General features: G+C 47.4%; 2 protein-coding genes across 2 annotated transcripts; both read left to right on the forward strand.

The window, feature by feature from the left end:
• Positions 1-217: 217 nt before the first annotated feature.
• On the forward strand, positions 218-1,208 carry LOC103628882 (globulin-1-like). Its single transcript, XM_020538264.1, has 2 exons — positions 218-815; positions 1,141-1,208. Exons 1-2 carry the CDS (start codon positions 218-220, stop codon positions 1,206-1,208), a joined length of 666 nt encoding a protein of 221 aa, XP_020393853.1.
• Positions 1,209-4,757: 3,549 nt separating this feature from the next.
• On the forward strand, positions 4,758-8,952 carry LOC100502181 (uncharacterized). Its single transcript, NM_001323626.1, has 10 exons — positions 4,758-5,194; positions 5,359-5,476; positions 5,643-5,828; positions 5,965-6,411; positions 6,532-6,630; positions 6,739-6,954; positions 7,058-7,247; positions 7,325-7,587; positions 7,705-7,794; positions 7,948-8,952. The coding sequence occupies exons 1-10, from the start codon at positions 5,094-5,096 to the stop codon at positions 8,314-8,316; spliced, it is 2,079 nt and encodes a 692-aa protein (NP_001310555.1). The 5' UTR covers positions 4,758-5,093; the 3' UTR covers positions 8,317-8,952.
• The last annotated feature ends 13,213 nt before the right edge of the window (positions 8,953-22,165 follow it).

Consider the following 22,165-nt stretch of genomic DNA (forward strand, 5'->3'; position numbering starts at 1 on the left):
CCACACCCAACACATCAGAGTGAGATATGCACACTGGATGTGCATGTGAGAGCGAGCAAGAACATTTAAGAGAAGGCCGGGGCTATGAATTAATTAATTGGAGTAAATGGAAACCAGAAATAGCTATTCAATATTAAAGCCGAACAGAAACGACAATGATGAGGCCATCCACGTCGTCAAAATTTTTTTGAACCGTCCGATCGTCAATCACCGGTTGATGTCTCCTCTCGCTCACAAAGCTGTCCGCTCAAAGCTCTACGGACGGAACTGGCCTCCGCGACGCTTCCAGAACCTGCGCCTCATCCCCTTTCCCCCTGATACGACGCCTCCTCTCCCCCTTCTGGGCAGCGACGCCGTGGGGAGCCGCCGCCGCGCGCTCCGCTCCTCCCTGCACCTCATCCCCTTCCCCTGCTCCCCCTCACACGACGTGCGGCGGTGCGAGGGCCGGCCCTGGCACCAGCGCCCCCGGTGCTTGGAGCAGTGCAGGGAGGAGGAGCGGGAGAAGCGGCAAGAGCGGAGCAGGCACGAGGCCGACGACCGCAGCGGCGAGGGCTCGTCGGAGGATGAGCGCGAGCGCGAGCAGGAGAAGGAGGAGAAGCAGAAGGACCGGCAGTCGTACGTGTTCGACCGGTGCAGCTTCCGTCGCGTGGTCCGGAGCGAGCAGGGGTCCCTGAGGGTGCTCCAGCCGTTCGACGAGGTGTCCAGGCTCCTCCGCGGCATCCAGGACTATCGCGTGGTGGTCCTGGAGGCGAACCCGCGCTCGTTCGTGGTGCCCAGCCACACCGACGCGCACTGCATCTGCTACATGGCGGAAGGTACGTCCGTTGGGTCCGTGAGATGGGTATTTAGTGGCAGAGATGGGTGCTTAAATCTCCAAAATTTGTCGATGGGTCCGCCGCCCGCCGCCCCATCGACTGACTGAACGTGTCCTTCGTTCCTTTGACGCGCACCCATCATAAATTTTTTCCAAGATCTTTACGCAATTAAGGGGGCTCAACTTGGTGCTTAAATCAGTTGTCAGTGCTATTTTTTTTATAGCTCAGTGGATTATAGAAAAGCTGATTTGGAGATGAAATCCCAGCTGCATAAGTTTTTTTAAGGTAACACTAAACCTAACTTACTTTTATTTTGTCCTTACAGGTCTACATGCTGCTAAGTTTTTTTTTTTGTTTTTCAACCAGGCTTACTTCAACCGCTTATTTCTTTAAAATAGACATAATTGCTATTTTTTCCTAAATGTTCTATACGCAAGCTTTCTAAATGTTTGCCACACAAGATTACTGTACAGGATTACTAAATGTTTTCTACGGGCACGGGACGCGCGCTTAAGTTACTAGTAGCTATTCAATGTGGAGTGGTATCTTCTTCACCAGCAACGACTCCGTTTCTCTCTCTCTCTTCCATCCGTCCGCCTGGCCTCGCTCTCCCTCTGCTGCCCTCTCCTCACAAGTTTTCAATGCTCCTACTAGATGCAGCGTGGCATCATGTATGTAGAGATAAGATCATGAAGACTGTAGGCTTCTGATGAGCTGCTGCCAGCATAAAGAAAAAAGGAATAGCCAGCGCTAGTTTTGTTGTTTCACAGTCAATCTCTACTAGTACCACCGGTAGTACTAGCTACATCTGTTCGATTCATGTGTGACACTTGATAACGGGGCACGGTTAATAAATTTGAGAATTTATCTATAAATTCGTAATAAAAAAAAGCATTCATAGCACTACGCTTTTACACAGGACGTCCTTTTTTTTTCTCTTTCCACCTGAGGGCTGAGGCCAGCCAACAGAACAATAAAAAGGGAGAACTTGATCCATTCCGGCCTCCACGGCTCCACCTATCAGTTCACGAACCTCCGGGAAATGACGTATCAATGCATAAGATTACTCCTTTTTTTTTGAATCAAATTCGTGGAGCTTGTCATGACGTATGTACATTTATGCATAGCCGTCCAAAGTCAATGCACGTCGCATCGGTCTCCCATGTTTCAGTGCCACTTCTAGTAGTAGTTGGTCATAAAAGAGAGGCTGATCCTCCTACTTCTACTCTGGAGTACCACATCCCCATGAGTAGTAGTCAATCCGGCACGCCTCCCCATGGGGAGCAAAGCGAGAAGCAATTGCCTCTGGCTTAGGAAACAGACTCCCAAGGAAGATGGTCAACCGAACTCGTTTTAAAAAAAAAAATACAGTCTCTATAGGCTCGAGATTTCAGAATCTTTTGGAAGCACCTGAACCCTTCATGCCGTGGGTTGGTGGTGCACCCAATGACGAACTGCTCTGCCATGCACGCGTGCAGTGGTAGGAGAGTATTGTGCGCCAAATCGGGGTGTCATGAGGCCATGGAAGTGCCAACATGCCGGTTTGCATATGGATCCAAGCCCACCAGCTTAGCCCAACCCCGTAGAATGAATTCTTCAGTTTGGTCTTTTGGTTATCGATCCCGATATATACCATTATCGCATGTGCCCCACATTCACCAAGGATTTAATGCCGGTTCGTCTCTTTCCATTCCAGGGTTGCGTTGCAGTGCTGCGCCGGATCTGGGCGGGCAGAAATCCGGCCCGTTTGTAACAAGGCAAGGCGCAGGAAACGGAACCGGCGGCGTTGCGTGACGTTTTTTTTTTCTTTATTGTGTTTGATTTTACATGCCATTATAAAAATCTTGTTGACACTTGATAGAGATTGATCCAGCCATGTATCATCAAGGGCTAACAACACGGCCTAGGTTACAATTAACCTGTCACACACATAGCAAGCAACTCTAAGGGTTGATGAAAGGCGATGTAAAGACCGATTAGAACGATCCATTCTGTTATTGTACTTGGTTGAGGTCCTAAATTTCTGGCAAAGAATCTGGTTCCGCACGTTAGCACCATCATCATATATACTCCCGTAGTCTGGTATATGAACGCAACACAGAGCTGACAGCCTAACAGCCGTAGCCAGCACAAAAATACTAGTGCTGTGAAGCGCCATACGCAAACAGTAGAAGCGTGCTAGAACTAGAATTGAACTTGCCTGCTTGCGGGTGGCAGGAAAACTCAACCGGGCCTCTATATATGACTCCAGCTGTTCCCAGTATTCCCACCCAAACCCAAGAAAGGCAGCTAGGCCTGCACAAAATAAACCGAAATCAAATCGGAACCGAAATGGAATTGATCATTAGTAATTTGGGTTCCATGTTTTAAAAAAACCGAAATAACTAAATTAATTTCGGTTCTATACCTGAGAGAACCAAATTAACTGAGAAAACGAAATATAATAGAACCATAATTAGACCAATAGAATTTTAGCCTTGTTCCAATATAGTCTTTCCAAATACTAAGTATACAAGCACACAATTCCTCCAAAACAATCCATCCCAACTCCAATTCTTCGTTTGGTCATCTACGCACTTTTGCTAAAGCTCTAATGGTTAGTTAAAACTCAAATCCCTTTGGAATCACTGTCTTTTCCTGGATTGAGCGATCTCATGGGGTGTCATTTAAATAAGACATTTAGGTAGCGTTTGGTTCCAGAGCCCGTTGGAATAGAACGGCTCTGTACGAGGATTTTTGGGAGCCAAATGGTTCACCATTTTAGCATAACTTTCCATTTTCAGAACCACTCCTTTTTATATGGAATCAATCCAAACAACAACAAAAATGGAGTAAAGCGGCTCCATTCCACCATACTTCGGAACCAAACGATACCTTAGTTATTTATAGAAGACCTTTTTTCCACTGGGTTTAGCTCTCTTTACTTGCAAACTAGCCCTAAAATTATGTTGTTTTGCTATTTTTTTGGTGAACTTTGTCTGTTCGGTGAGAACCGAAAGAACCAAAACCGTGATTTTTGGTTCCACCCATCCTAGATATATATATTTTAGTTCTAGTTTTCTGTAGACTGAATTCTCTAAAAATCCAAGGAACTGAATCAAATGGAACACCTAACCTAAAGATATATCTCCAGCGACCTCTCTATTCCACCCTTGTCTCGCTCTATATATATATTTCAAACTATACAATGTAAAACAATTTTTCCTCGAAACGCAGAGTAGGCCAGGCCTCAAACCAAACGGGTGGGACCCATTTCAATACTCCTCCCGTTCTTAATTCGCATCAGTTTTTAATTACTCCACCCCGCCTACCGCTCCTCCGCCCCGTCGTCCCCCACTTCCGACGCGCAAAGGCAAAAAGCGCAGCGCAGCAACGCAGACCCAGGGAGCGAGAGCGAGGTCTCCGGTCAGACTGGCCGCAGCGCCGCACGCTACGGCGCGCGCTCGCTTGCATGCCGGCTACAGCGCACGCGCTATCGCCCGCAGCGCAGCACGCTATCGCGCACTCCACCGCGCGGGACTCTTCTCTCTCCCCTCAGCTGCAGCGCGCGCGCGCTCCCCCCTACCACTATTCCTGTGGGCCCGCCTTCAATTAATAGTAGAAGAAAATTGATAGTAGATGAAAAGTAGGTATAGAAAATGATATTTTATATTGTAGTGGGATATAGGGGGAGTATTTAGGGGAAACCACTGCGGGAGATGAAAAAGTTGGAGATACACTATTGATGATGTGACCCAGAAAAGTGATATAGGGGGGAAAAATTTAGAGGGAACCGCTGCGGATAGCCTCATACCCTGCTGCCGCCTGTCTCGGTCCACTCTCATCAGAGAGCGAGCGAGAGGGCGGGAGTTAAGGGTGGAAAGGAATTAATGGCGCCATCCAGCCCAGCCAGGAGGAACAAGCGGATGCCTTTGATCGATTCCACTGCACCACGCTTCTCTCCATTTCTTTCTGGCGAGAGAGAGCGAGACAGCGAGCGGGCGCCTCCCTCCTGAGCTGTAGTGTGCTGCTCCGTTTGGACCAGCGAGATTACTGCCGCGTATTGTACCTCCCTCCGCTACCACCACCACCACCACCTGCGTAGCAGCGAGGTTATGTAGCGCCTCGGAGGAGGAGCTAGCTGTAGCTAGACACCTCGTGGTACTAGTACTAGTAGAGCCGCCCGCTATATACCGCTAGGCCACTGGAGTAGCTTGCCAGGTCCAAGCAGCCAGCCCTCCCGGCCCGGATTGCGCTCGAAGCAAGCGGCCGCCCGAGGCGAGGCGTGCGCGCGCCGCGATGGACTTCGGCGACGACGTCATGGACGGCGGCTCCGACGCGCAGCGCCGCAAGAAGAGATACCACCGCCACACTCCGCGCCAGATTCAGCAGCTCGAGGCGTACGTGCACCCTGCTGGCCGGCAGGCCTGCGCCGATTTCCCCCTCCCTTCCGTCCTTATCTACTGGCTGGTTTGGTTAGCTAGCTGTACGTGTTTGCTCGTTTTGGCTGCTCTGCTCAAATGGCGGCGGCGTCTGTCTTGTCTGTGCCTGTGCGCGCCCGCAGGATGTTCAAGGAGTGCCCGCACCCGGACGAGAACCAGCGGATGCAGCTGAGCAGGGAGCTGGGGCTGGAGCCCCGGCAGATCAAGTTCTGGTTCCAGAACCGCCGGACGCAGATGAAGGTACAGTAAACCCGTCGTCCCGTGGCTGGCATCCTTCTCACGTTTCTTCATTATCTCCGTTGGTGTTGTCCTTCATTGGATTATTCGTGCTCCTGTTTGAATGACCGCCATTAACTTTGGTGTCGATTGTTTGTTTGGCCGCTGGATGGGGGGCGTACTACTGCAGGCGCAGCACGAGCGCCAGGACAACTGTTTCCTGCGCGCGGAGAACGACAAGATCCGGTGCGAGAACATCGCCATGCAGGAGGCGCTCCGGAACGTCATCTGCCCCACCTGCGGCGGCCCGCCCGTCGCCGACGACCATTTTGACGAGCAGAAGCTGCGCATGGAGAACGCGCGACTCAAAGAAGAGGCAAGCCGTTTCGCGTTCACCATTGCGCTTGCGCCCGGTCCGGCCTCTCTCGACGGGCCCGCCATTTTACCGCGCTCTAGTTTCACATTCACAAGCGGCGACGTGGCACGCGTTTCATGTGTGATGTGATGTGCAGCTTGACCGGGTGTCCAGCCTGACGTCCAAGTACCTGGGGCGGCCCATCACGCAGCTGCCGTCGGCGCAGGCGCTGTCCATGTCGTCGCTGGACCTGTCCGTCGGCGGGCTCGGCGGCCCGTCGCTGGACCTCGACCTCCTCAGCGGCGGCTCCTCGGGGTATCCCCCGTTCCACCTCCTCCCGATGGCGGTGTCGGAGATGGAGCGGCCCATGATGGCCGAGATGGCGACGCGCGCCATGGACGAGCTCATCAGGATGGCGCAGGCCGGCGAGCACCTGTGGGTCAAGACGGGCGGCCGCGAGGTGCTCAATGTCGACACGTACGACAGCATCTTCGCCAAGCCCGACGGCTCGTTCCGCGGCCCGGACGTGCACGTCGAGGGCTCCCGCGAGACGGGGCTCGTCTTCATGAGCGCCATCGGCCTCGTCGACATGTTCATGGACTCGGTAAAGTTCAGGGCTGCAATTAATAGGAGTAAAATATATATAGCACTATTTACATACGGTTCGCACCTACCACCACGTCGTCGTAAATCGTGACGTGCACGGTCGTCATTGTTCTTGCAGAGCAAGTGGACGGAGCTCTTCCCTGCCATCGTGTCCAAAGCGCGCACGGTCGACGTCCTCGTGAACGGCATGGGCGGGCGGAGCGAGTCTTTGCTTCTGGTAGAACAGCTGATCCATCCCTCGTGTCGCGCTCGCACGGGCCGTCGTCTGCCTTGATCTCACCGCTGGTTCTTCGTGCATGTTCGTGTTGTGGCGCGGCGCGTGCAGATGTACGAGGAGCTGCACGTGATGTCGCCGGTCGTCCCGACGCGCGAGTTCTGCTTCCTCCGCTACTGCAGGCAGATCGAGCACGGGCTATGGGCGATCGCGGACATCTCGGTGGACCAGCAGCAGCGCGACGCGAGGTTCGGCGCGCCCCCGTCGCGCTCGTGCCGCCTCCCGTCGGGATGCCTCATCGCCGACATGGCCGACGGCTCGTCCAAGGTACTGTAGCTAAAGTGCATTCCGCTGCACGTGCGCGTATGTATATATGGTATGGAATCGTGTGGCTGGCGTGACATTTTCCGTCAGCGTATTCATTCATCAGGTGACCTGGGTCGAGCACATGGAGATCGAGGATCGGGTTCCCATCCACCTGCTCTACCGCGACCTCGTCCTCAGCGGGGCGGCGTTCGGCGCGCACCGTTGGCTCGCCGCGCTGCAGAGGGCGTGCGAGCGGTGCGCGTGCCTCGCCACGGCCGGCATTATGCCGCACCGGGACATTGCAGCGGCAGGAGGTGTGTTTCTGATGAATCTGTCGGCATATATATACAACTCCTATATATAGATATATCTCATCGAGAGCTGCTTGCAGTGACGCCGGAAGGGAAGCGGAGCATGATGAAGCTGTCGCAGCGGATGGTGAACAGCTTCTGCGCGAGCCTTAGCGCGTCGCAGCTCCACCGGTGGACGACGCTGTCGGGGCCCAACGACGTGGGCGTCCGCGTCATGGTGCACCGCAGCACGGACCCGGGGCAGCCCAGCGGCGTGGTGCTCAGCGCGGCCACGTCCATCTGGCTGCCGGTCCCGTGCGACCGGGCGTTTGCCTTTGTCCGCGACGAGCATACGCGCTCCCAGGTCCGCCCGCGACGCCACGTCGTCGAGGATTCTTCTCATTGTTCCGTTCTGTGACTTCTGTCCGTCCGCAGGGCACGCTCACGTCTCCTGCTCCTTTGCTTTGCTTTGCTTTTGCAGTGGGACGTGCTGTCGCACGGCAACCCGGTGCAGGAGGTGTCGCGCATCCCCAACGGCTCTCACCCTGGAAACTGCATCTCCTTGCTGAGAGTAAGCATCATCGCATTCATCGAATTCGGTTACGGTATACTAGTACCGTGCACTGGTGCACGTGTTTCATACATGTGGATGTGGTGTTACTCCATTGACCATTAGCTAACGTGTCTGATGAGATGCAACGTTGCAATGCATATGTGTGTGTAGGGCCTGAACGCGAGCCAGAACAGCATGCTGATCCTGCAGGAGAGCTGCACCGACGCGTCAGGCTCGCTGGTGGTGTACGCGCCGATCGACATCCCGGCGGCCAACGTGGTGATGAGCGGCGAGGACCCGTCCGCGATCCCGCTCCTGCCGTCCGGCTTCTCCATCCTGCCCGACGGGCGGCCCGGCGCGTCGTCGTCGAGGGCCGGCCAGGCGCCGTCGGCGGGGTCGCTGGTGACGGTGGCGTTCCAGATCCTGGTGAGCAGCCTGCCGTCGGCGAAGCTGAACGCCGAGTCGGTGGCGACGGTCAACAGCCTCATCAGCACCACTGTGGAGCAAATTAAGGCGGCCTTGAATTGCGCCAGCCATTGATGGAGCCCTGCCCGGCCGATGGATCCATATGGAATTGATGCGTGCGTGCATGCATGCACGCGTAGGTCTCTTCTCCTCCCCTCGGCCGGCCGCCTGCCGCTCGCCTGCTGGCTGCTGCGAGGAGTGAATTCCCTTCAAGGCGCTGGTTCGCGACGGGGTTCTTGGTTGGTTGGGGGCCTTCAATGCTGGCCATTCATGGAGGCGGGGCTGCTGCCATGGTGTCGCCCGCTTGGGGTTCACCTGCCGCTGTTGCTGCGCCGTCCGATCACCCATGATCATTCAGCTCTCTCTCTCTCTCTCTCTTCCCGCCACTCATGCATGCATGATAGCTTTTCCTCTTGCTCTAGCATCTAGGTTTCCCGTTCCTGTTACAGGATTTGAAGCTTGCTCGCGAGGCTTTGCATGAAACGGAGGAGTCAAGAACGCACCATGCTCGTCTCATTCCTCTTGCTGCCGTCACGCTCGGTTGTTAATTAATTCCATTGCTCTTTTAATTTGTGCCTCCCCCCTCTCCCTAGTTTTTGCAGTCTCACATTCTGTAGTCTGCAGCAGAGGATGATGAATGGTTCGGGTATTGACTTCTGTCTAATGGTGTTAAGCCTTCAATGATCATTAGTTCTACTTGTTTTTTAGTAGAGATAATTAAGACAAATACCACTGTCACTGCTTTGATTGTATCTTTTCATTCTTCCATCCCTCTCGCTCACTGCTTTGATTGTTCCTGCGCCAGCGCTCAGTCCACTGCTAATGTAGGAGTGTCTATTATCTGTCCGCGACGCAACGCAACGCAAGATGAGGGTGTACCGTGTACGGTGTACGTGGTGTTGAGGGTCGAGAATTAAGAGGCTGCCTGCAGGGGCAAGGGCGCAGGGTCCGCCCTTGAATTGAATTCCGACGTTGCGATGCATGCATATGCTCTCCTCCCGGCCCTTGCAATTGCTTTCTATTAGGATAGGTGTTGTTTGGTTCATAAACTAGAACGTAAATAGCAATGATAATGATATATTGACATTTTAGTAACAGCGTAATAAGTTTGAATAAGTCGATCTCAGTTTTTAGTCTGAGATCTGATTATGGTTAAATTTAAATAAAAATGATTTGACATTATGGATTACTTATGTTATAATTATGTGAACCAAACATCACCTGTGGTTGTCATTAGCCTCGCAGAATTAAGCAACGCTACAGCCTACAGCGGAGGGCGACAATATGAGCCAGCCCGAGTACTCGTTGCAAATGATCTATGCTCTCTATTAATAATACCGGGTGGTTGTCACTCCCCTGGGAGATTTAAGCGACGCTACAGCCATAGATGCACGGGTTGCGTTGCTTGATGTAGGGATGGTCGTTCGGTCTATTAGAGTAATTTGGTTTAGTCTACTCAGGTTTATGAAATTTTGGGTTCAGAAAAATGGGAATCAGAATTTTTAAAATAATTTTATGAACTGAACCGAATAGACTCACAATTTTGGTTCGATCTATTCGGTCCACCGAATAAACTTGAATAGTAGAGAGGCTAATATCTTTTGTTAAAATATATACACTGATTAATTAATTGGAAGTACTATTATTATAACAAGTGACTATAAAAAATAGCATACATATATATACTATCGTTAAGATGATATCATTATTTTTTGTTAATAAGTTCATAAATCATATAATAATACCATCACATATTAAGAGCTTTTTATATTTCGGTTATTCGGTATATTCGAGTTTTAAAAGGTTAGGAACCGAACTCGAATCCATACCCCGAAATATAGCACATTTAGGAACCGAACCCGAAAACCCGAATAGACCAACAATTCGGTCTATTCGGGTTCGATTTAGGTTCGGGTTCGGTTTTCGGTTTAAAATGCTCACCCCTAGCTTGATGCCCCTTGCAGGTAATTCCGACTGACCTTTTTTGCCTATTATTACAATACCCATACGTTATAACGGTACAATCATATTTGATTCCATTAAAAATAAATTTAATATTATAATGAAAATATGATTCATATATCAGATATTAAACTGGTAAGAACAATTAGCTTATCTTAGTCAAAAAACTGAGAAAGGTACGATTTAAAAGGGAGTCCAGGTCTTTTTTTATTGCTTGCTTGGCCGCTTGTTCTCCTTCTACTAGCAACGTGGTACTATACGGAAGCGCTTTGATGTTTGTAACTTCCTGTCATATTTGAGCTTAGATGGCTCCTCAAGGTTCTTCTGTGGTGTAACGTTCTATTGTTAGACGAGAAACGGGAAAGAGGAACATATCCCCACACTTTGCACGTGATGCATCATGCATGGCACATGAAAATGATGTTTTAAAGTAGTAGAGAAAGAGCATCTACAATCTATAGACCTTGAATCGGTTTTCGAAATACAAGAGACGGATGAGAGGATAGTATAACCCGGAATCTTTAAATTATAAATACGGAGCTAAGAGACAATATATATATATATACATATATAGGGAAGAGGTAATGGAAGCCCTGGGCTTCCGTTAGTGGGGGAAGTCCCAGCCATGACGTCAACCAGGTCGCGGTCGGCCCACTGTACGCGAGCATGCGTCAGCCATGCATATGATAGCCACGAATCCTGGATGAGACGTGACAGGCGATATACGCATGCATAAATATATGTAGAAATGTGCATAAATCATGCATAGAAGAAATCTTTTGGACCACGAATCACGGGAACGAATATTGTCATGTGTGCACCGTTTACGACTGCATAACGTTGTGTAACATGATAGCGTAAACCATGCAACATTTAAATATCCACCGGTTTGAGATAAGGAAAGACGTGCCCCACATTCGCGTAAATAAAGGCACAGTTACGGGAGGAAACAAATTCTCATTTACAGCCGCTCGTCCACGTTCGTATCTGTGATATTGGCGGCGGTTAACGACTGCATAACGATGCGTAAATAAACCGTTTACGACTGCATAACGATGTGTAACATGATAGCATAAACCATGCATTATATAAATCTTGACTGGTTTGATATAAGAAAAGACGTGCTGCATAATCGCGTAAATAAAGGGACAGTTACGGTTTGAGAGCATTAGTAGAAGGAAATAAATTTTAATTTACAGCCGCAGTTCGCGGGTTCTGCTCGGGCGGATTACAGCGTAAAACGTGAGCTAAAACAGCGTAAATGAGTACGAAATTTAGCGTAAATCATATATCTATTTTGTAACAGCGAATGGGGTCCAAAAATTACGGCGTGAAAATTGATCGAACTGTTCGATCGTGCACGAATTTTGGCTTGGTCAAATTTCAGCGTAAAACGTGAACCAAACAACGTAAATGGGTACAAATTTTATCGTACATCATCAATATATTTCGTAACGACGAATGTGACCTAAATTACGACGTAAAAATCGCGCTCCGATCGTGCTCGGGTTCTAGGTCAGGTGGATTTAAGCGTAAAACGTGATCCGAAACAGCGTAAATGGATACGAATTTTAGCGTAAACCAACATATGTAGTATGTATTTAAGGCTGGTGGCAAAAAAATGTTTAATAAAATTGACCCAAGTGGTGACACAAGATCCTTATCAAAGGAAACTCAGGATACACCAAAAAAAAGATCTAATTGGCCTATCCTAATTCTTGCATTCCTCGAGTGAATTCTGATAAAAAGTATTCTTGATGCACAAACCTAAAAAGAAAAACAGACTGTTAGGAAAATTAATGTAATAATGTTTTATTCCCAAAAGACACGTATAAAAAATGAAGCATTCCATATTCCATAAACTAGCTAAGGACTTAATGTGCTTCCAATCAACTGCTTGTGAGCGCAAAAAAGTCCCTATACATTTCTAGCAGCAATATTTCCCCTTTTCCAATTTTTTCGTGATGCTGAAATTCACTTACTATCCATTGGCTACTAGTGATGGTAATGCACTTTTTTGGCACAAAGGTGCCACGCCTACCCATTTCCAACCAATACTCGTTTGTGGTAGGCCAGGCTTCGTCGAGCCATGTGCCTGTCGCTCAGGCAACCAATCATACCGTTTATGGCTGGCAGCATTTATACACCATACTACTACAGATACAATGAGATGGCTGGCATGCAAAGTATTATGTAGAAACTGATAGAACGTTATCTTATATCGTAGAGGCATAAGTGACTACTCGTATATACCATAGACTCACCAGAACATATTCTTGAAACAGGCCGTATCGGTGGGACCGTGGGAAGTCTTCAAGGCGAATCCCATGCTGTTACTTGGAGGTTCAAGCCTGGAAGATAAATATGGCATTAAAAAAGAGCAGAAAAATACTATATCATATATCAACAAATAACTAAGGGATGTAAACGCTCTCAGAATTATTCAAGAGTTATCTAAAATATGTATAAAAAAGAACATAAGCTGCCTACTGGATTTCTACAAAATAATTGAGAGGTCCTGATATGCTTTCCTAATAAAAGTGAAAAGTAGCAGATGGCCAGATGACCATTTAAGCAATAATAGTAACAGAAGAATACCTTTTCAAAGGTAAAATAAAATATATATTACATGCAACTACTATAGTATTGTATTTCCAAAATTCATTGGCATCCGCATATTGTTCTTAGTTAGTACACATGCATAAGAAAGAAATTCATTAGCATCCTGCAACTACATATACTACCTGCACTACTGCTCACCCTGCATAAATTCACAAGAAAAAATAAAAAATTTAATGATGTACTGTTAGCACACATCTAACTGACAAACAGAGATGCAGAAAATTAGATGAAGCAGATGACACAACACAGATGACTAAATGACTGAACTTGATATCCACAAGACATGAACGTGTTCCCCACTTCTCAACTGGATCCACAAAATTCTAAACTAGAAAACAATCCAGCCCAAACTTTTACAGCCAGCCAATGTTAGTAAACTGTAAGTTGACTACCAGCTAATAGCCAGATATCCTAGATGGCTAAACAAATCTATCCTGAACCAATAAGCCATAACACTCAAGGATCTAAAAGACCATTGCACTCTTTTGTTTCCTATAATAACACTACTGAACATAATAACTAGGCTGTTTGGAGTAGAATGCTACCGAACCAAATTTGATTAGTAAGACAATGGTAAAAATAATTGGCGCCCAATCTCACCTCCTACTCCTCCCTCACCTCGTTCTTCTTCACTAATGTTATGTATCTCAATCTGAAGCTGTGCACGATTTTTCTAGTCAGGTCAGCCCTGAGCTGTACGGGGACAGCAGGCCGAGGCTCTTCACGTACTGGACAGTGAGTACCTCCTGCTGCTGCTTGTTTTTTTGCATCGCATACAATCTACATGATGCACATATGGCTGCAGAGCGACACGTGCGAGGCTACTGGTTGCTACAACGCGCTGTGCCCGGGGTTCGTGCAGACGAGCTCCCGCATCGCCATCGGCGCGTCCATCTCGCCGGTGTCGTCGGCCGGCGGTGCGCAGTACGACATGAGGCTGCTAGTGTGGAAGGACTCGAAGCTGGGCAACTGGTGGCTCAGGTACGGGGACCAGCTGGTGGGGTACTGGTCGGCGCAGCTGTTCACGTTGATTAATTCCAACAACACAATATCATCCCCAGAGGTAGGGCGTCGCTCGTGCTCTGCTTTAGGTTTGCTAAATTTAAAACTACAGAGGCATAAATCCATTCACTCGATAGATATGTGAGACTACAGAGACATCTAAAAATTGAAAACACACTGCTTACAGGTTCACGTATATACCTCCACGGTACACACTGCTATCGAAGGCCGCCCCAAGAAGCGGATCTCGATGTTGAGTGGCGCAGCGTGCTCCACTTCGCATCTCCCAGATGTAGTCATCCGCCGGCGGCGAGCTGGGTGGAGGTGGGGCTCTTATGGCTGGAAGGCGGAGGGGACGAGTGGATCGGCAGATGGGAGGGAGTTGTGGCCGAAGCGGAGGAAGTCGAGGAAGGTCTTGCGATCGAGGAGGAATACAGGCGGATGGCAATTCTGTAGGGGACGACGGCGATCTGCTAGGGTTGGGTTTGGGCACGAGAGGATGAGGGCGGATGGCGATCTGGGAGACAATGACGGTGGTTCAGATTAGGGTTGTGAGCGGCTGGGTGGGTACTATGGGGTGGATCCGAGAGGGGTGTGGGTGGGACAGGCCGGCCGCGTCACAACTCAACCGTTTTTTTGTTGTGTAAAACGGATACAAAATAAGCGTAAATGTGTGCATAACTAATCGTAAAATCTCTTTGGTGGGAGTCTAGTTTATCTGATCGACCGATCAGATAGGATGGTTTGGGCTTTCTCTACTTAGAGAGAGCCCAGGGCTCCTAATACTATATATATATATATATATATATATATATATATATATATATATATATATATATATATATATATATATATATATATATATAGAAAGTCGTATAGAGGCCAACTTTATTTTTTAAATAACACTCTAGAGACCATTTAAAAGACCCTACATTAAAGGTGATTGGACATCGTTTGCGTCTAGTAAACGAACAAAAAGGGCCTATCAGATTCAGACCACGGGTGGCGGCTCTCTCTACTTGCATGCCATAGAAGTTAGAATTGATGCTGGGGTCCGGCGCCGCGCATCAGTGCGTGTGTACGTGGAGTGCGTCGCTCTCGATCGGCTTCATTCAGGCGGCCGGGCCGTGCACGCGTCTTCGGTTTATTTTGCCAGCATGTGTAAGCACGGCGATGCTCCGGCATTGAATGGCGCAATCAATTTGCCATGCTGTTGCGACAGCGCCGTCGATCGGGCAGGGCGCCGGGCGCCCTAATTCGTCATTATCGATCGATCCCATATTTTCGGCGTTCGGGAGCTGGAACCGTTGTTGGCTAGCTCGTCTTCATCAATGCCGGCCTGGCCTGACCTGTATAAGGTGTTCCTCCGTCCCAGGCATCGCGGCGGCTCGTTCATTTGCGCTCGGTCCGTCGTCTCGCTCGCTCGTCTGTCGCCGTAATCCCCCGGTCCTGCTCCGTTCGTGCTTAGGTGCTGGCCTCAGTTGATGCCAAATGGTGCGTCCCAACGGAAGTGTTGCCTGCCTGCCTCGCGCTGCTTGCTGTTGACAACCATGGCACCGCCACCACGGTGAATGGCAAGTTGGCAACTCGTACTGCTCCACGCCCGAGAACACGATGCTTCTTTTTTCTACTCCAGCAGCAGCAACCAACCAACCATGGAGATAAAGACGTTCGGTAGATTCGCTCGCACGCCGTTTAACAACTAGAAACATGACATGGGCCTAAAGTTGGTATGGGCCAAGCTCGATGACAGCCCTATGCTACCGGGCTCAGTCCATTGCAGGTCTAAGGGTGTGTTGAGTTCCATCCAAGTAATAGTCATCTCTAGTTCTATGATTTTGAAGGCCCGAGACGAACTTATCGTGATGGGTCCTCTCGGCTATATAAAAAATTTATAACATATATATATATACACACACACTAATTTTACGACATATTTGATCTCAGATAGTTCTTCAACAACTTCGTTTTTGAGAAACTTCTTTCAACCGAAGCACAGTCATAGGTACAGTTAAGAGAGTTCGATGGGCATCTGAAACATTTGGATAGTATTTTGTATCTATAACAAACTTCAGAATCTCCGGCATTAACATCGAATAATTTGGCGAACTCACTTGCAACACCTTTAATTCCGAATAAAAATCATCGATCTCAACATCGGATGAGTTCTCGTAAATAATTTTTTTTTCGTAACGACGCTCTAGCCAGGCGTGCGATGTTTCTTTCGCTTTTGTGCAATTCGGCAAGATAACAACTTGATAGCAGCCCTACTATGCATGACCATCAAATCAACATATAAAGAGTTGATCCATTTTACCAGAGTTGAGTAGATAAGACTCTACATATCTAGGGGTATGGTTTATGAAAGAGTAATAACCATCTATAGATTGGAGGAAAAGCTTGAACCATTCAACCATATATTTAGCTTGTTTACTTTCGATTTCCTCGTTTCCTTTTGTTAGGAGATCTCTAAATGTCTTGAAGCCTTGATGGTCAACATCTTTGTATTCTAGATTTTGAAGGAATGTGGTCGTAACCATACCATGACCTCTTGTGGTTTATATTTATGAAGTATCTCTCTTTGTATCTTTGATGGCTTAAAGTTCTCTCTTTGGTTTCTCCTTCCAAGCTCTTCGTTTTGATGTTTTGAGGGATTTTGAGAACCTAAGTTATTGGAGTCATTTGGGCTGGATGGAAAGGTGCTAGGACCTCTTAGGATCATTGCCACAAAGTGGCATGGGCTCATTCACAAGAGCACAATTCTCCAACTCTTTGAACCATTTTGAGAAACCCTTGTTTCGAATTCATATTGTTATATATGACTTTTAAGTTTAAATCTTTTTGAGCTCACATGTTGTGGACACCTTTTTGAAACTCCCTTGTGAAGGTGTATGCAAAATTTTAGGTCAATCCGAGTCTGTTCCTGAGTAAAAGCCATGGTTTTGGGTTATTTTGGACTTTTTGATGTCTGTTTTGTGATTCGTTTATTTCGTCAGACTTGTGTATGTCCTAGCATTATTTCCAAAACACGCACTCATAAGTTGGTTGCTATATTTTTGGTTTGAGCATTCTCTTCTATTTCCATTGAGGTTAAGTGATTAGTTTTCGGTTGTGAAAGATTGTCCTTCTACCTATTGCTAGCCGATTTGAGCTTTTTGCTATGTTCTTCGGTCATCACCAAGAACATTCAATTGCTAGTGGGTGCTTCCACATACCTTGTGTGTCATTTGGAGTTTTTGGAGATTAAGGTGTAACAATGGGAAGAAATCCAATATTGCCTAAGCGCAAAGAATTGTTATTGGCTCCTATTCACTCCTCTGGCCGCCTGATTTGATCAAACAAAATAAAGCATCAATTCTATCTCATTTACATGGGGAACAATGGAAAGGTTTACGAGCAAATCACCAAAGGATAACCGATCGCACTGGCTTGTTGGGGCAAGGATGTCGTTGGATTACCCTAGGTTGGCCAACAAGGCCAAAGTGCCATCATTGGTCGTCAGATCAAGCGATGGTAAAAAGAGAGATAATAGATTGATTTTATTCGATTGAATGTTGGAAACATCAATTTCGACCGTGATCCTCTTGTATATAGGGAGAGGTGAGGCGATCTTATCCCAATAGAAAATAAATATGTTTTGTGTATTTCTCACATAAAACACCATTTTAGAAATGGGTCAGTTCAAAATCTAGACAAATCAGGTCAAGCATATACTCGGACAAACTGGCTTTCACATGCCCTAGCATTGTTGACAAGTCGTTAATAGGTAACCTGGTCTGACCAACTTCCCCCTGGCCTACCCCAACTTTAGACACCTAGCTTGTCCGACTGTGGGTGGCGGCTAGACTGACTTTAGCGGAACACTTTGGGCCTGTTTGGTTTAGCTTTTTTCTGATCAGCTTTTCTGAAAATCGGGCTGTGGGGAGAATTTGTTGTGGGGAGAATCTGAGTATCATTACAATTACGTGTGGAGGAAGATAAAGTTGCTCATAGGGCTCAGGATCTAGAAAGTGACAGATTCCTACTTGAAAGGGAAATGTGCCCTTGGGCCATTTCTAAAGTGTTTTGGTGATTAAGTGCCCAACACATACTCTCTAAGTGTTAATTTATGCCAAAGATTGGAAAAAAATGCAAATCATACAACAAGGTATGTTTCTAGACTTAGTACATTGATTTGAGTACTAATGTATTATGTTTAAGTGCTAGAAACAGGAGAAAATGGATTGGAGAAGAGTTGGTTGTACTCCCACTCGGTCTGGGTGCACCGGACTATCCGGTGGTGCACCAGACAGTGTCCAGTGCGCCAGGCCAGCCTCCGGTGAACAGGCCACTCTCGGGACTCGACGACGGCATACGGCTATAACTCACCGGACTGTCCGGTGGTGCACCAGACTGTCCGGTGAGTCGTCCGCGGTGAAGTCGTCGCTCTCGGAAAATGTTCAACGACGTACGGCTAAAATTCACCGGACCGTCCGGTGAGCCAACGTCGACTGCGCCAACGGTCGGCCGCGCAATCCGCGCGCGACGCGTGGGCGCGCCAACGGTCGGCAGGGGGCACCGGACTGTCTGGTGTGCACCGGACAATGTCTGGTGTGCACCGGACAATGTCCGGTGCGCCAACTGCCATGGCACTGCAACGGTCATCTGCGCCAGGAAAGGAAACAAATCCGCACTGGGACCGTCTACAGTGGGTGTCCGGTGGTGCACCGGACTGTCCGGTGCGCCACCCGACAGAAGTCAAGATTAGCCTTCCAAGAATGCCTCCAACGGCTCCTAGCTGTCTTAGGGCTATAAAAGGGACCCCTAGGCGCATGGAAGAGTCGCCTAAGCATACTTTGATCATTTTAAGTCTTCCACACTCCGTCTCCGCGCACTTGATTGACTTTGTTAGTGATTGGAGCTCCGTTCTAGTGGTGAACTTGTTGCGCTTCATTTGAGCTCAAGTCTTGGCTTGTGTGTGTGCGTATTGCTATGGATTTGTGTGTGTTGCTTCCCACCCTTACTCTTGTGCTTTCACTTTGATATTTGTTGTAAGGGCGAGAGACTCCAACTTGTGGAGATTCCTCGCAAATGGGAAAAGAGATAAGCAAAGAAGAATATCGTGGTATTCAAGTTGACCATTGGATCACTTGAAAGGGGTTGAGTGCAACCCTCGTCCATTGGGACGCCACAACATGGAAGTAGGCAAGTTTTGTACTTGGCCGAACCACGGAATAAAACTCTGTGTCTCTTGTGATTGTCTTTCTGTGTGATTATTGTGATTCACAAGAGCTCACTCTTTAGCCAATTGGTTTTATCGGATTAACACTTAACCAAGTTTTGTGGCTATTAGTTGTTGAATTTTACAGGATCACCTATTCACCCCCCCTCTAGGTGCTCTCAATTGGTATCAGAGTCGTTCTCTTCACGAAAGGGACTAATCGGCCGAAGAGATGGATCCTAAGGGAAAGGGGATGGTGGTCAATGATAAGGAGAAGGAGTCCATCTTCAATGAGCCGAGGGACAACAAGCCCACTGACTCTGGCTCGAGTCATAAGAAGAAGGACAGGAAGAAGAAGAGGCGCATCAAGAAGATCGTCTACTACGACAGCGACGAGTCTTCTTCTTCCCTAAGAGACGATGACTACGACGAGAAAAAGAAACCGGTTAACTCAAGTTTTTCATTTGATTATTCTCGTATTCCGTATAATTCCAATGCCCATTTGCTTTCTATTCCTCATGGTAAACCTCCACACTTTGATGGAGAGGACTACGCTTTTTGGAGTCACAAAATGCGTAGTCACCTTTTCTCTCTTCATCCTAGTATTTAGGAGATAGTTGAGAATGGAATGCAATTTGATAGTATGGATAACCCTGTATTCATTAACGAACAAATTCATAAAAATGCACAAGCTACCACTGTTTTGTTAGCATCGTTGTGCAGGGATGAATATAACAAGGTGAGTGGCTTGGACAACGCCAAGCAAATATGGGACACCCTCAAGATTTCGCATGAGGGGAACGATGCCACCATGATCACCAAAATGGAGTTGGTGGAAGGCGAGCTAGGAAGGTTTGCCATGATCAGGGGAGAGGAGCCAACGCAAACGTACAACAGGCTCAAGACCCTGGTCAACAAGATCAGGAGGAGGAGCTATGGAAGCACGAGATGGACGGACCACAACGTCATCCGACTTATCAGGTCTTTCACTGTTATTGACCCTCATCTTATGAACCTCATACGTGAAAATCCCAGGTACACAAAGATGACGCCCGAGGAAATACTCGGAAAGTTTGTTAGCGGGCGTATGATGGTCAAGGAAGCAAGATACGTTGATGATGCATTGAACGACCCAATGCCCATCTATGAGCCCCAGCCCGTTGCACTCAAGGCAACAAGCAGCAACAGGGAGGCGCTACCTAGCAAGGTGGCACAAGTTGAGGCTGCCGGGCTAAACGAAGACGAGATGACCTTCATCATCAAGCGCTTCAAGACGGCGCTAAAAGGATGCAAGGAGCATCCCAACAAGAGCAAAGCAAAGGGAAAGCGCTCCTGTTTTAATTATGGTAAGACTGGTCATTTCATAGCAAATTGTCCCGATAATGCTAATGACCAGGAACAAGAAAAGAGCGGGAAGAGGGAGAAGAAGAAGACCTACAAGAAGGCGAAGGGCGAGGCGCACCTTGGCAAAGAGTGGGATTCAGATTGCTCTTTGTCCGACTCCGACGACGAAGGACTCGCTGCCTCGGCCTTCAACAAGTCATCTCTCTTCCCCAACGAGCGCCACACCTGCCTCATGGCAAAGGAGAAAAAGGTAAGCGCTCGAGATACCCCTAAGTATACTACTTCAAGTGATGATGAAGTAGATTATACAAGTTTATTCAAAGGTTTAGATAGAACTAAAGTTGATAAGATCAATGAATTGATTGATGCTTTAAATGAAAAGAATATATTATTAGAGAAGCAAGAAGATATTTTATATGAAGAGCATGACAAGTTTATTAGTGTGCAAAAATCTCTTGCTTTAGAGATTAAAAGGAATGAAATGCTTTCTTCTGAATTATCCGCTTGTCATGAAACTGTGTCCATCTTGAAGAGTATTAATGATGATTTAAATGCTAAGCTAGAAGTAGTTAATAAATCTAGTTCATGTGTAGAGCATGTTGTGATTTGTAATAGGTGTAAGGATTTTGATGTTGATGCATGTGTTGAGCACCTTACTTCTATTACAAAATTAAATGGTGAAGTGGCAAGTCTTAATGCCCAACTTAAGACTTGCAAAAATGACTTTGATAAATTAAAATTTGCTAGGGATGCCTACACCGTTGGTAGACATCCCTCAATTAAGGATGGACTTGGCTTTCGAAAGGAAGCCAAGAACTTAACAAGTCGAAGGGCTCCCATTTCCAACAAGGAGAAAGGGAATGCCCCTATGTCTAGTAGTAGTCAAAAGAATCATGCTTTCATGTACCATGATAGAAAATTTTCTAGAAATTCTCATTATAATAGGAGTTATAATGCTTTTGACTCACATGCTATGATTGCTTCATGTTCTAATTTCAATGATAGGCCTAGGAGAAATTTTGTGTCTCATGCTCCTAGGAAAGTGTATAATAAACCTACTACTGTCTTTCATGCTTGCAACACTAAGTATGTACTTACATGTAAAAATGAAAAAGTGGTTGCTAGAAAGATGGGGTCCAAATGCAAGGGAGACAAGACTTGCATTTGGGTCCCAAAGGCTATTGTAACTAACCTTGTAGGACCCAACAAGAGTTGGGTACCTAAAACCCAAGCCTAATTTGCCTTGCAGGTTTATGCATTTGGGGGCTCAAGCTGGATTATCGACAGCGGATGCACAAACCACATGACGTGGGAGAAGAAGATGTTCACCTCCTACGTCAAGAACAAATATTCCCAAGATTCGATCATCTGTGGAGATGAGAACCAAGGCAAGGTTAAAGGACTAGGAAAGATAGCTATTTCATCTGAGCATTCCATATCTAATGTGTTCTTAGTTGAATCGCTCGGGTACAATTTATTATCCATCAGTCAACTATGTAATATGGGTTATAATTGTTTATTTACCAATGTAGATGTGTCTGTCTTTAGAAGGAGTGATGGTTCATTAGCTTTTAAGGGTGTACTAGACGACAAACTCTACTTAGTTGATTTTTCGAAAGAGGAGGCCGATCTAGATGCATGCTTAATTGCTAAGACTAGCATGGGCTGGCTGTGGCATCGCCGTCTAGCACATGTTGGGATGAAGAACCTTCATAAACTTCTAAAGGGAGAACATGTGTTAGGTCTAACCAATGTATTTTTCGAAAAAGATAGACCTTGTGCAGTTTGTCAAGT

Source organism: Zea mays, chromosome 5, assembly GCF_902167145.1.
Source record: "Zea mays cultivar B73 chromosome 5, Zm-B73-REFERENCE-NAM-5.0, whole genome shotgun sequence".
In the NCBI taxonomy this organism is placed as follows: domain Eukaryota; kingdom Viridiplantae; phylum Streptophyta; class Magnoliopsida; order Poales; family Poaceae; genus Zea; species Zea mays.